Consider the following 12,455-nt stretch of genomic DNA (forward strand, 5'->3'; position numbering starts at 1 on the left):
GATTGATCAGTATTGCTGAACTATGAAATATTTTTTTTTGCGTACAGGTATAACAGAATAGCTTTAGTGTAGTTGTTGTTTTAAACTTGAGTATGAACTTATACAAAATGCAGCAAGATATTTAAAAAACAGTTTTGTTGATTAAAACACACTATATCGGATTCATATCGGTATCGGCAGATATCCAAATTTATGATATCGGTATCGGACATAAAAAAGTGGTATCGTGCCATCTCTAGTTTTGACAGAGAAGAGCCAGTGCTCTGAAAAACATTGCTGGAGTTCTCTTTGTAGCCTTTGTTAATTTCCATGTTGTCACCATTCCACTAGTGGCTCAGTGAGACGAATGTTTTTACAGTGCGATTGGAGTCTGGCCAGGCCAAGACTGGGAAGGCTGGCGCATAATTCGAGCAGTCACCCTTTAATTTCATCCCTCAATTTGCATGTGCTTGAAGCTTCCCAGAGGGAAGACTGTGGCAGCACTTGAAAGACAAGAGAAAGAAAAAGTGAATAAAGAAGATGGAGAATGCACCTTTTCTTAATATGCTCCTGTGAATTGCACTAAAGAAAAGTGCTTCATTACTCTGTGTCTGCATGTATATGAATGCATATATATAAGTGTTTGATGCTTGCTGCATGTCTTGTACTTTTTTACTGATGATTTTCTTTCATCGCTCAACTCAGAATTCTGGTTCTTGTGCTTGGACAACGTTGTAAGCAGCTGAAATGTGTGGAATAACATTTTAAAGGTCAAAGCAAGATGAATTGGGAAGTGAAAGGAGAAAGTATGTTCTTAACTTGCTGCACTGCATTGCAAACTAAAACCACTTTATGGTCACCCTGAACTTAAGTGAAAGTCAGAGTTTTATTGCTGTAGGCACTGACAGATCAGTGATATATTCACAAACGTCTCTTTGCCTAGTGTAGTTGCCGTCCTGCTGAGTGCTGATATTGAATGCTTTAATGAAATGTTTGCTGAAGATTGATCAGAGGTATTGAGTGAGGTCAGCCTTTCCTCATTTCAAGTGAAAACTGAAACAATGGATTCATGTTGAGTGTTCAGTTCTTTTATACTACCTCTGGATCCCCTAGTTACCTTTAGATGAACAGATTTAGACCTAGGTTAATTTTTTTCATACCTTCCTGGTGTGAAACATCACCTGGGGATAGGACATGTGATGGCTTTTATGGTAAATCATTGTAGCTGGGTGGTTATGTAGTTAGACAAATTAGCAACTAGTTGCCTTTAGAAAATTTAGAATTGTTAATTTATTAAGTTGAAAACAATTCATATTATTTAATGTACACCACCGTTTAAATGTTTGGTTACACAGTAGCCCAGTAGCTAGGGCTGCACGATTAATCGTTAGAAAATCGCGATCTCAATTCATACTTATGTGCGATCTCATTTCCAAATGACAACGATTTAAAAAAAAAAAAGAAAAAAAAAAAGACGACGATTGTACCGCATTTTGATCCGGGACGTAATCTGCATGAAAACAAGCGCTCACTCTTCCTGCTCAACAAATGACAAGGGCGGAGCCTTATACCACGTGATACAGAAGCTGTGCCGTGTGATGCTAAAATTAGCAGGGAAAAAACAACGGAGAGCACGTCAGGGATGATGAGAAAGTGACAGGAGAAAATCCGTCTCGGTCAACCACCCAAACATCAATAACGGGAACCTTATACAGCGCTTCCCTATACCCGTCGATCTCCCGCAGGCACAAAGAAATTACGGAGGCTATTACTTATCACCTGACCAAAGATATGGCTCCCATCAACACTGTGCAAAACGAGGGATTTAGGAAAATGATCAACACCCTAGACAAACGCTACACAGTGCCGTCCCGCAACTATTTTTCTATTGTTGCACTACCTGCTCTATACACGCAGTGTCGAGCAACGGTGGAGACGGAATTTCAAGCAGTACAACATTTTGCGGCAACAACAAAACGAGACATTTGTTGTTTTTATGTTTATTTATTGTTTTTATGTTCAGTCTCAACTGTTACGAAGTTGATGTGCAGTTAATAAGCGCAATAAATATTTATACTGGAAAAGAAAATCGTGAGAGAATCGTGATCTCAATTCTAAGCAAAAAAATCGTGATTCTCATTTTATGCAAAATCGTGCAGCCCTACCAGTAGCCCACAATCACCAGTTACTTCATTGGCTACACCTTGCTAGTATTGGGTTGGGCCAACTTTTCCCTTCAGAACTGCCAGAAGTGGCATCGATTCATCAAAATGCTGGAAACATTTTTGCTTCATACTGACATGACAGCATTGCACAGCTGCTGCAGATTTGTCAGATGCACATCCACACTCTATAGGAGTTAGATCCGGTTACTGTGGAGACCATTTGAGTACAGCTCAAGAAACAGTTTGAGAGGATTTCAGCTTTGTGACACGGCATTTTAACCTGTTGGAAGCATCCATCAGAAGACTGGTACACTGCGGTCATAAAGGGAGGGACATGGTCAGAAACAGTACTGGGATAGGCTGTGATGTGCCCAAAGGGTACCAAGAAAATATCCCCTATACCATTACACCACTAGCAGCAGCTTGAATGGTTAACACAAGGCAGGATGGATGCATGTTTTTGTGTTGTTTGTAGTGGGCCCGTGTGAATTGGATCCTAAGTTTCCTGTTCTTAGCTGTGGTCTTCTGCTGCTGTAGTGTCTCTGCTTTAAGATTTGCGTTCAAAGATCCTCTTCTGCATACCTTGGTTGCAATGAGTGTTTATTTGACAGCTCAAAGCAGTCTGCTCATTCTCCTCTGACCACTGAATGCCATTTTCACTCAGAACTGGCGCTCAGTGGATATTTGCTCTTTTTTTTTTTTTTTTTTTTTGGAGGATTTTCTGTAAACCCTGCAGATGCACATGTGGGAAAATAAATCACATTGTCTGGCACCAATAGCTAATCCATATTGGAAGTCACTCAGATCACCTTTCTTCCCCATTCTGATGCTCAATCTGAGCTTAATCTGAATTAAAGATTTTATTTAATCACATAGGAATTGAATCTCCACTAAGACCCCCACCTTTATCTTGATTATAGTTGGATGACTTGCTGACAGCTGTCCATGTGACAGACATTGAAACACTGAAAGTCAGCGAGCTCACTGAAGACTCAGTTTGTAGGATTACATCTGTATCCGTGACTTTTTCTCTTGAGGCTAAGTGTGCACATGTTCAAGTGTGTTGGCTGGTGCACATTTATCAGTGAGTCATTTTTATATTTTTTACCTGTCACAGCTGACTGAGCTCTGGAGCCTGTGTCACCAGTAGACTGCCCTCTAGTGGCATTTGGTGTGCAGTACATGATAATATAGAACAGTTTGTCTATGTCACATTAGTAAAACCAGAGTGTCTGTATTTGTGAGGATCAGGATTTGTAATACTACATTTTAATGTTTTTTATTCATGCAGCTGATTTGGATTTATGGCCTAAAATGTTCAGCAAACATGCAGCTGATTTCTCTAATAATCGCACCTGCTCATAGATAAGCATTTAGCAGCTGAGGAGATTTGAATTTCCTTTAGGAATACTTGTGTAATAATGTAATAATTTGTCAGTGTTGTGTTTACAGCTTGTTTCCGCTGCCCCAAGTGGCTATAAATATAATAACGCAGGTTTAAAATGCATCAGTATAAAGTTTGGCCTCGCTTTCTATTTAACAGAAGGCAAACATTATTACCTGATATCTCCAAATCAGAATAAAAATCACGTTTTATCAGTAGCAAATACTCTGTATGTGCAGCAGTGAATTTTCTCAGGTCTTATTTTAATCTCACTTTACATTCACAGTTGGTTTCTGCCTCATAGAAATGTATTTGCCATCGCTTGCTTTGTGCTTTCATCATGTTTTAGACGTCCTTTTCTTCGTCCTTTCTACCACTTACAAACACTGCTGTCATGTCCCATTATTGTCTTCATTTGGTTTAAATTTAATTCAGATGTTTTCTTCATTTTATTATCCTCTAAGATATACCCTGGAAACCCTGGCTTCATTGGGTAAAAATAAGCCTCACATCTCATCTTTTTCCGTCTAAAACATAAGTTGTTTTTTTGTTCTCTCAACATTACAGGTCACTATTCACCCTGGAAGACCCCTAAGCAGGTAACATGCAACATCCTCAGAAATCCAGACTATCCACATTTCTGCTTTTTTATTCTGTAGATTACCACCAGTGGCTGCAGTGTGCATACGTATGTGCTAACTGGAAAAACTCTAAATTTAGCAGTGACTTGTCTGCTCTTTTGTCCGTCGTACTAACCCCCACTGGTGACTCACTATATGTCCGTGTCCCGCTTTTGATATTCAGCGCTTCTTTATCGTTATGAGATGGCAGAAAGTCCAAGTAGCCCACTCATAACATCACTAGACTTGTATCCTCCAAGTCAGGCGTGATTCATAGCCTGGCTGGGTGCCATCAGGGTAATTTACACTCAGGGCATTAGGACTATTATGCTACAGCTCTAGTGCTGCTATCCATCTGTGTTCAATGCTTTGGCATGAGCCAGATATGTTTCATCCCCTTTTTAATCTTCATTTCATAACATTTGTCCATTTGGCAAAATGTTTCAAAAGCTTTTCTGCACATCTATACCCTGCTTTTCTTCCACGGTCATTTATCTTTCACCTTCTTTCTCTTTTTTTTTTCCACCCAGTAGAGCAAAAACCCGTCATGTGGCATCTCTGCAAACTTGCCTTTAGCTCCGAGTCCTGCCTCCACTGCTGTTATAAATACACTACTACACTGTCATTTGCTGTCCCTACAGGCCTCTAACAACTCTGTCCACCAAACACCCTCTCAGATCAGATTCATTTTGCTTTATCTGTGTCACCCTCATATTCCTTTCATGCCTTGGCATCTTCCCAGCACTGCTCTGACCAGTCCCTGACCCCAGCTAATGTTGTCCCCATTCCAGTTCCCAACTAACATCAGAGGAAACCTCAGTTGTGCAGCTTTTAAGATGCTTTGTCTGCTGAAATCCCCTCATTGTTCATCGTTTCTCCTTCCATCTCAACACAATCATCGTCTTTCATCTCTCTCAGAATAATTGTAATCCTAAACTCTGAGCTTTTGTAGTGCAGCAGTCAGCATACACAACCTCTCTCTTGTCTTGTTTGTTCACCTTTTTGGATGCCCCACCTGCGCCTGCCCCTCTCTTTTAGCTGCTAAAGCCCCCGACACTAGACTTTAGTACTCGTATAATTAGGTGTAATTTGTTAAAGGAATACTTCTGCAGCAGAGAATGAAATATGGAGGACTTTGGCTAATAAGGGAAGACAGGAAATCTCCTAATTGCCATATTGATCTATAGTCCTGCAAACACTCACCCCACAACTCCCAAGAGTTTTATTTGCAAATGAGCTTATTAAGATTTGCCAATCAAACTCAGCCGATACTGTAGGTAACGGAGAACAGTGCTTAATGTGGCAACACATACAGGTGTTTTTCATTCAGCAATGCTGTCAGCCTGCAGTGCGCTCTATTCATGTGATCAAGTAGATCATCGCCATAGTGTGCTTGCTTCAGTGTCTTAATCTCAAATAAGAAGAGACAGAGTGAAAGAGAGATCAGGATGCAGAAGTCTACTCCCCGCCTTAACAAGGTCCCCAGTCTCAGCAGCCTGCCCTATGCAGACGTGCTTCACATCAATAGCAGACGCGACTGAAAACTGCAAAGAGCGGAGCTGCTTTTCATTCCTGACCAGAGCTTCCATGAAGTTGATATTTATTCTCGGTACATCTGGAACCAGATGACCTGCATTTCTCAGTATTAAAGTATGGCACTATGCAGCCAATCTCGCCGTCTCGCTTTCAAAAGGCCTGTTGTTCCCTCCAGATCTGTCGCTCACCCTTTTTTGACATGTCAACATGTCATCTTGGCTATCTGCTTAGTGTCATGCCATGACTCAGGCGGCCCCGCTTATCTGACACATCAAGGCTGACACTTGTCACCTCCAAAGCTTGACAGCACATTTTCAGATGTCTTTCTGGATGAAAGTTATCCGATTTCTGATTATATACCACACTCTACCTTACAGATAGAGAATAACTTTTGCTCTGGCCCTTAGAATCGTCTATCATTTTTTTTAAATGTCCATCTAGATGTGCCAATCACATATGTCAGGTGCTTTCCTCCCTGCACACATCCCCATAAACACTGTGATCTGAATGCCAAATAGAAACAGCTGGCAGTATTTTGCTTATTTCTACTACTAACCTCACTAACATGCTTGAATTGACAGTTGGCGAAACACTGCCCCCTAACAGGAAATATTGAACCACATCAATTAGGTGCAGCAGGCCTGTCAAGCTTTGTTCTTTCCCAGATGTTAAAATATTTTAGCAGGGCTGCCTATTGTAGTCACATTTGGGGTATTTCTTTAGTTGTCATAGTTATCTCAAAAATACAAGGCGAAGGCTGACTTTGCAAAATGCTGCATTCCTGATGTTTCAATCAAAGATGTAAAATTATAATTCTGAATACACATCATCATTAAAACAGTTTGGAAAAAACAGTAAACGGCGAGTTCAAGTGAGTCTGTAACTGACACACTTTGGTGCTTTTTTTAATGCCCAGGGCATCATCATCAGTTTCCTGAGTTGTCTTTTTGCCAAAGCTAAAAGCATCAAGTCTTTTCCAGTATGTTTTTTCTTTCACCACATGTTTTAATCTTAAAATGAGAAGGAGACAGATGTTACGGTTACATAAAAACATGTAAATTGACAGGCACCTTTTTGTGAGTCGAAAGCATAATTTTTTTTGTTAGAAATGAGTAGTTTTCCTTACTTTTCTCTGAAAATAGACATGCATTATTAAGTTGTAAATATGTCCGAGCAGGCAAAGCTTGACGGGTGTAGCAGCCATAAATGGGCGCGGCAGGGTTTAGTGAACTGTCACAGCTCCTTAAACGAAACCGTGCCTAGGAGTTTACGGTTCTTACTGTGATTTTGAGGATGAAATCAAGCATCAGGAGTGGGAGAGCAGGAAGGGAAATACTGACCGCTCATGCCGCTGTGCTTTGCAGGTGCTGGAGCAGTGGGAGTCCCAGCAGGGCCAGAGCAGCCCTGCTCAGACCAGCCTGTCGGCTCCTGTTATCCCCCACAGCGCCCCCTTCCCAACACACCATCTTCACAGGGCCTCGGTCCCTGAGTCTGCCTCCGAGGCCTTGGCCCTGGCAAAGCCAGACCCATATGACCTTTATGAGAAGTCCAGGGCTATCTTTGAGAGTAGGCGTAAGTACCAGCGTTGATACTGCAGGTGAAGTGCTGTGAAAACACACTCCTCTCTAGAAATCAAGCAGGCCAGCTTCTACGAGGGAAGGCAGAGGAGTGAAGAGCGATCACTCTTTCTCTCAATCACAGAATTGATTCATTGTCACTTTTGTTGCTCCACAGAAATCTGAAAAAGTCTTCTGAAATTTGCTGACCTCTTTCTTCAGAGCTGAAGATCTGTGTCTCAACTTTCCACACAATAACCACGAGTATAAAATAAAAATCAGAAGCTGTGTAGATAACTAGAAATACTGATCATTGTAAACTGAGAAGTGTCCCTGAATAATCAGACAGGTGCTTCTGCACAGTTATATTTCCATCCTGTGACTTGTAAAATTATAAAATTCTACATATTATTGCGATTGTGCATACATCATTCTTTTGCTCAATTGAGCATTTTAATCAGTAGAAAGTAGGACATGCTTTTTATGCACATTTGTATTTGCAGAATAAGGATTTTAGTAACATCACAATCTATATTATCATAGCACACAGGTACTAGAATTAGTTTTCTTAAATTCTGTAACGAGACATTTACACTAAATATTATTGTGTTTCTTTCACATTATTTCACATCATCATTTCACATTCTTTCCTACTTGAAAGTAAAATGTGTTTCTGGGAAACATAGTGAAATACGGATTATGTTGAGTTGGCTTTTCCACTCTCACAGTGGTGTGTAAGCCAGTTTCTTCACTGATTCTCTTTAGAGGTTAACATCTGCCTTGCATATAACTGATAACAGGTCTCATGGATTCATGGCTTGACAGTATCTTTCCTCTGGTTTATTGGAGGATATTGCTATAGTAAAGTTACAGTAAAGTTTTTATTGTTAAGGCTGCTGTATATGAGGTACCTGCTATTCAAGAGGACACGGCTGTCAGAAAGTCTTCTCATCAAATCTTCCTGTTTCGCTCACTGTCGCTTCCTCCTCTTCTGTGGCGGATGCCGTGATCACTGCTGCCTTCCTCTCAGTAAAGGTCAGGGGTTGTGCCTGGTAATGCTCAGTAGGAAAAACACACAGACAGATTTTAGCAGTGCTCCATTTGACCGCCTCACTGGTGTAGGTAAAGCTGGGTGTGACCTTTTATTTAGCATCACAACCTCAGGCCAGCCCAGACTCCGTCAGCTGTGGTTAAGTTCAGTCTTCTCTGACCCTTAATAAATTAATGTCAGCGATTACATAAACAGACTGAGGTATAGGATCAGGTATTTCAAACTCTTTAGCATACATTCTCAGCTTTATGAGCCTGTATTAAAAATGGTCACAGTAGGTTTTGTGGGTTATTCAGTGTGACAGGGAAAAGCAGGTGTTCCTGTTTTGTTGTGTTTTCTTAAATATAATTTGACAGTTTCATACGCATTAAAGTCAAAGACACTTCAAAGACGGACATGTGAGATCCTGAGTGAATAAATCCCAAGCAGGCTGCATTGCTTGAAACCACTCGAGATTTTGTGTGCGTGTGTTTGTATCTTTGAAGAAGATTGTTCGAAGATTGTTTAGACCAGTGCTCCCAACCTTTTTTCATCTGACTACATCTACTACTGCAGCCCTGTCAGACGGACTCTAAAAACCTGTTCACAACATTCTTGATCTTTAAATCTGTTAAACTGAGCTTATTTTAAACTGCATCTAAACACTTTTGGCATAATTTTCAATTGTAGATAGTTATCTGATCCAGATGTCCTTACCTGTTAGCGTGTTATTTTAGCCATACGTCACTACTGCTCAGTTTAATAGCTGGTGACCAATTTCACCACTTTCGAGTTTTGTGTGTACAGTTTCGACCTTTTCTTTATTTTTTTCCATTATATTGTTGGCTGCACATCCATGATGAGAATCTTCTGTTACACTATATCCTGAAGTTGCATGATTGTAGATTGTTGGAGAAATAGATCTGGTGACTGTGGGGTCCAATTGCTCAAGAAACCAATTTGAGATGATTTGAACTTGGAGGCATGCCTGGAAGCAGAAATCAGGAGATGGGTACATTATGGTCATAAAGGGATGAACATGGTCAGCAGCAGTACTCAGGTAGGCTGCCGGGTTTCACTAATGGTCAGTGGGTACAAAGGGACTGAAAAGGTACAAAGAAATTATCCTCCACATCATTACACCACCAGCAGCAGCAGTCTGAGTTTTACGCTAAGTTTTGACCCCAACGTCTGAATGCTGCAGCAGAAATCGGGACTGATCAGACCAGGCAGCATTTTTCCAATCTTCTATTGTCAAGTTTTGGTGAGCCCGTGTGAAATGTAGCCTCAGCGTCTGAAGCTACAAGTGGCACCAGGTACGGTCTTCTGCTGCTGTAACCCATCTGCTTAAAGGTTCACATGTTGTAGATTCTCCACGTCTACATGCCAACATGTATTGAGTGGCTGCCATGTGATTGGCTGATTAGATATTTGCAAAGTTATTCAAGTCCAGAGGAACAGGTGTACTCCTTATAAAGTGGCCAGTAAGTGCATTTCGATGTAAAGTTTTGTTAACAGCATTGTTTATTTGTTCATGCTATCTAGTCAGCCAACCTGTTCGACTTTTTCGGGTTTACTCCATTAATTAATTCAAGCTAACAGTGAGCTAATATTATAAACTACCCCCAAAAATACAGATATACTTGAACCTATTTCCTGAATTTGATGTTTTTGAGTGTAGAAATTGACTTTGTAATTTTGATTGTTCTTAAAATATAAAGAAAAAATATAGACATACTGAAGAAATCCACCACTTCTCTATAAACAGAAATGTATATTTGTGGTAATAGCTGCCTCGCTCTGCTCACCTGTAGTCCTGATTCTTTTTCTCATCATTCCTGTGGAGTCGCAGCAGAGCGCTCACTATGATTAAAACACTTACAACTGGAATCAATTTTTCATTCACAGCCACTTGTCTGTGGTTGAGTTCATTTCGCTACTTTTGCACATCATGGCGTCGTGCAAAGCTCCTGATTGCAGATCAGTGCTTGCACCCCACCTCACGCTGTAAATAAGGGATGGGTATATTACACGCTGTAAGCACTTCCCGACTTTTATGGATGATGCTGAAATTCTGCAGTGACATAATGCTGAGGCAGGGCCTTTCTGCCTTGTTTCTAGCCTTTATGGGAGCGTCTGTGTTTACTGGTGTACTCTTTGGATGTGTATGAGCATTTTTTTTGTGCATTTTGCATTGTTTACAGGGACATCCTGTCCTTTGTCTTCATCTTTTAATCTAGATCCTGGGCAGCCAAGGACTGTTTTCCCTCTGGACTCTTCAGGTAAACACATACTCCTTACAGCGACGCTGGAGCTCCGCACACTGTCAGGCCAGGACTTTAATTATTTTCCTCTTGTTTTGCCTCAGGAGGAGAGTACCAGGACATCGAGGTCCACCTGCGCCGACAGAAGTCCGGGTTCGGTTTCCGGGTGCTGGGCGGGGATGAGGCGGGGCAGCCTGTGAGTCCGGAGACGCGTGAGAAGGCTCGTATGGCAGTGGGCGTGGAACCCTGTCATTTTCTCCTCTCTTAACCCACTACACACACTGTGAACACCTAACCTGACCTTTGCCCCCTGAGAGAGTGCTGGCTGTGGCTGCTTTGGTGTTTATTGCTGTTTTTTACTGTAACACAACAATATTTTAGCCATGTAACTGAGTTATTAATGTGTCAGTATAACAACCACTTAACACCCACTTGCATGTGACCCACACAGTCTACACTCCGGAGTCTCGGGGCTTATGAGTCCGAAATCTTTCTGACAGCCTGCGTTTAAAAACAGATTCTCATCGGGGCGATCATCGAGAAGAGTCCAGCGGATCTAGATGGGCGCCTGCGGCCCGGCGATGAGCTGCTGTTTGTTGATGGAATCCCAGTGGTGGGGAAGCCACACAGATATGTCATTGACCTGATGCACGGGGCAGCACGTACCGGCCAGGTGAATCTGGTTATCAGGAGGAGGGTTCAGGCGGCAGGTGAGGAAACAGCAGAGTCATCAATCTGGGATTCCTTCTTTATAGATTGTTTTAATCCACTGTTTAACACAGCATAAATGTACTGCTCTGGATTATAAAAGTGTGCAGCGTGCCTCTCCTCTGTCTGTTCTCGTCCTCCTCTATTACCTCTCCTGGTCTCATTCATGTCCTGTAATGATTCAGGTTTAATTAGTCAGAAAACCGAACCACTAATCTCTGAGTAATTATGCTGAAGCCTCTCTGAAAAACACATTAGCACACCTTCGCTCTCACGCACACACATTTCTCGCTCCCTTTCCTTACTTGAGTTTCTTTACCGTGGAGACTGAGCTGGCGCTTCTTCCTCTAAACTACAGCCTGTCCTGTTCTCATTATTACGCCCTCCACCACACACATGCACATGTTCCTCTCACCAATCAAATTCTTCCCACTCTAGTCCGCCCTGTCTGTCAATTTCTTCTCTTGTGTTCTGGGGGCCTCTGGATGTCTGGAGTTTTGATCTCCTCCACACCTGCTTCACGCCCTGGAGGACGGGGCTGTGGCCCCCCCACACCCTCTAGCAGATTATTACATGAAGGAACCTTTTAAAAAACAAAAAACAAGCGCGTCCATGCTCACAGGTGTACACACGGGTGATCACACCCACAAACTACACCCTTTTTGGCTCCTACCTCAAAGCACACTGTGTTCTGTTGATCTTATGTGCTGCACAATAATGTTTAACATTTAGTATTTACTGTCATATTCCCATATATCATTGTGATGTTGTTTATTCTATTACTCTTGTTCTCTTCTGCTTGCTTTCTTTTTTCTTTCTCAGCAGGTGATCCAGGTGATCGATAGATGCATTTTTTTTTTCTCTGCCCGTTCTGTTGGTTTTTGTCTTTTGCCCTTCTCCCCCGTCCCTCTTCTCAGCTGTTTCTCTTTCCCTCTTTCTTTCTCCCCTTCTTTCCCCCAGTCAAGTCTGTCCCGTATTCAGTAAGTGAAAATAAAATAAACAATAAAAGGTGAATCAAATGGACCATTACGGCAAGGCTGGGATGGTCAGTTTGGTAAAGTAAATCCGTTGGGCATCTTTCTTTGCCTTTAGACAACAATTCTGATGGCAAAAGAGCCAAACGGGACAGGCCAAAAAAAAAAAAAAAAAAAAAAAAAAAAAAAAAAATTTCTTCTCCACCAAAGGCTACAGTCTGACTCATGCCTGGCCTCTT

General features: G+C 41.7%; 1 protein-coding gene across 1 annotated transcript in view; it reads left to right on the top strand.

Moving 5' to 3' along the window:
- The window catches only part of magi2a (membrane associated guanylate kinase, WW and PDZ domain containing 2a), a 284,527-nt gene that overhangs the window by 256,965 nt on the left and 15,107 nt on the right, over positions 1-12,455 (top strand). The window contains exons 11-15 of the mRNA XM_085375635.1: positions 4,096-4,127; positions 7,049-7,256; positions 10,511-10,552; positions 10,639-10,730; positions 11,052-11,244. Coding sequence (XP_085231761.1) covers positions 4,096-4,127; positions 7,049-7,256; positions 10,511-10,552; positions 10,639-10,730; positions 11,052-11,244 — 567 coding nt within the window. The remainder of the gene's footprint in view (positions 1-4,095; positions 4,128-7,048; positions 7,257-10,510; positions 10,553-10,638; positions 10,731-11,051; positions 11,245-12,455) is intronic.

The sequence above is a fragment of the Diplotaxodon limnothrissa genome, linkage group LG17, assembly GCF_057381915.1.
Source record: "Diplotaxodon limnothrissa isolate DT_005_m linkage group LG17, D_limnothrissa_male_GT1.1, whole genome shotgun sequence".
Lineage (NCBI taxonomy): Eukaryota > Metazoa > Chordata > Actinopteri > Cichliformes > Cichlidae > Diplotaxodon > Diplotaxodon limnothrissa.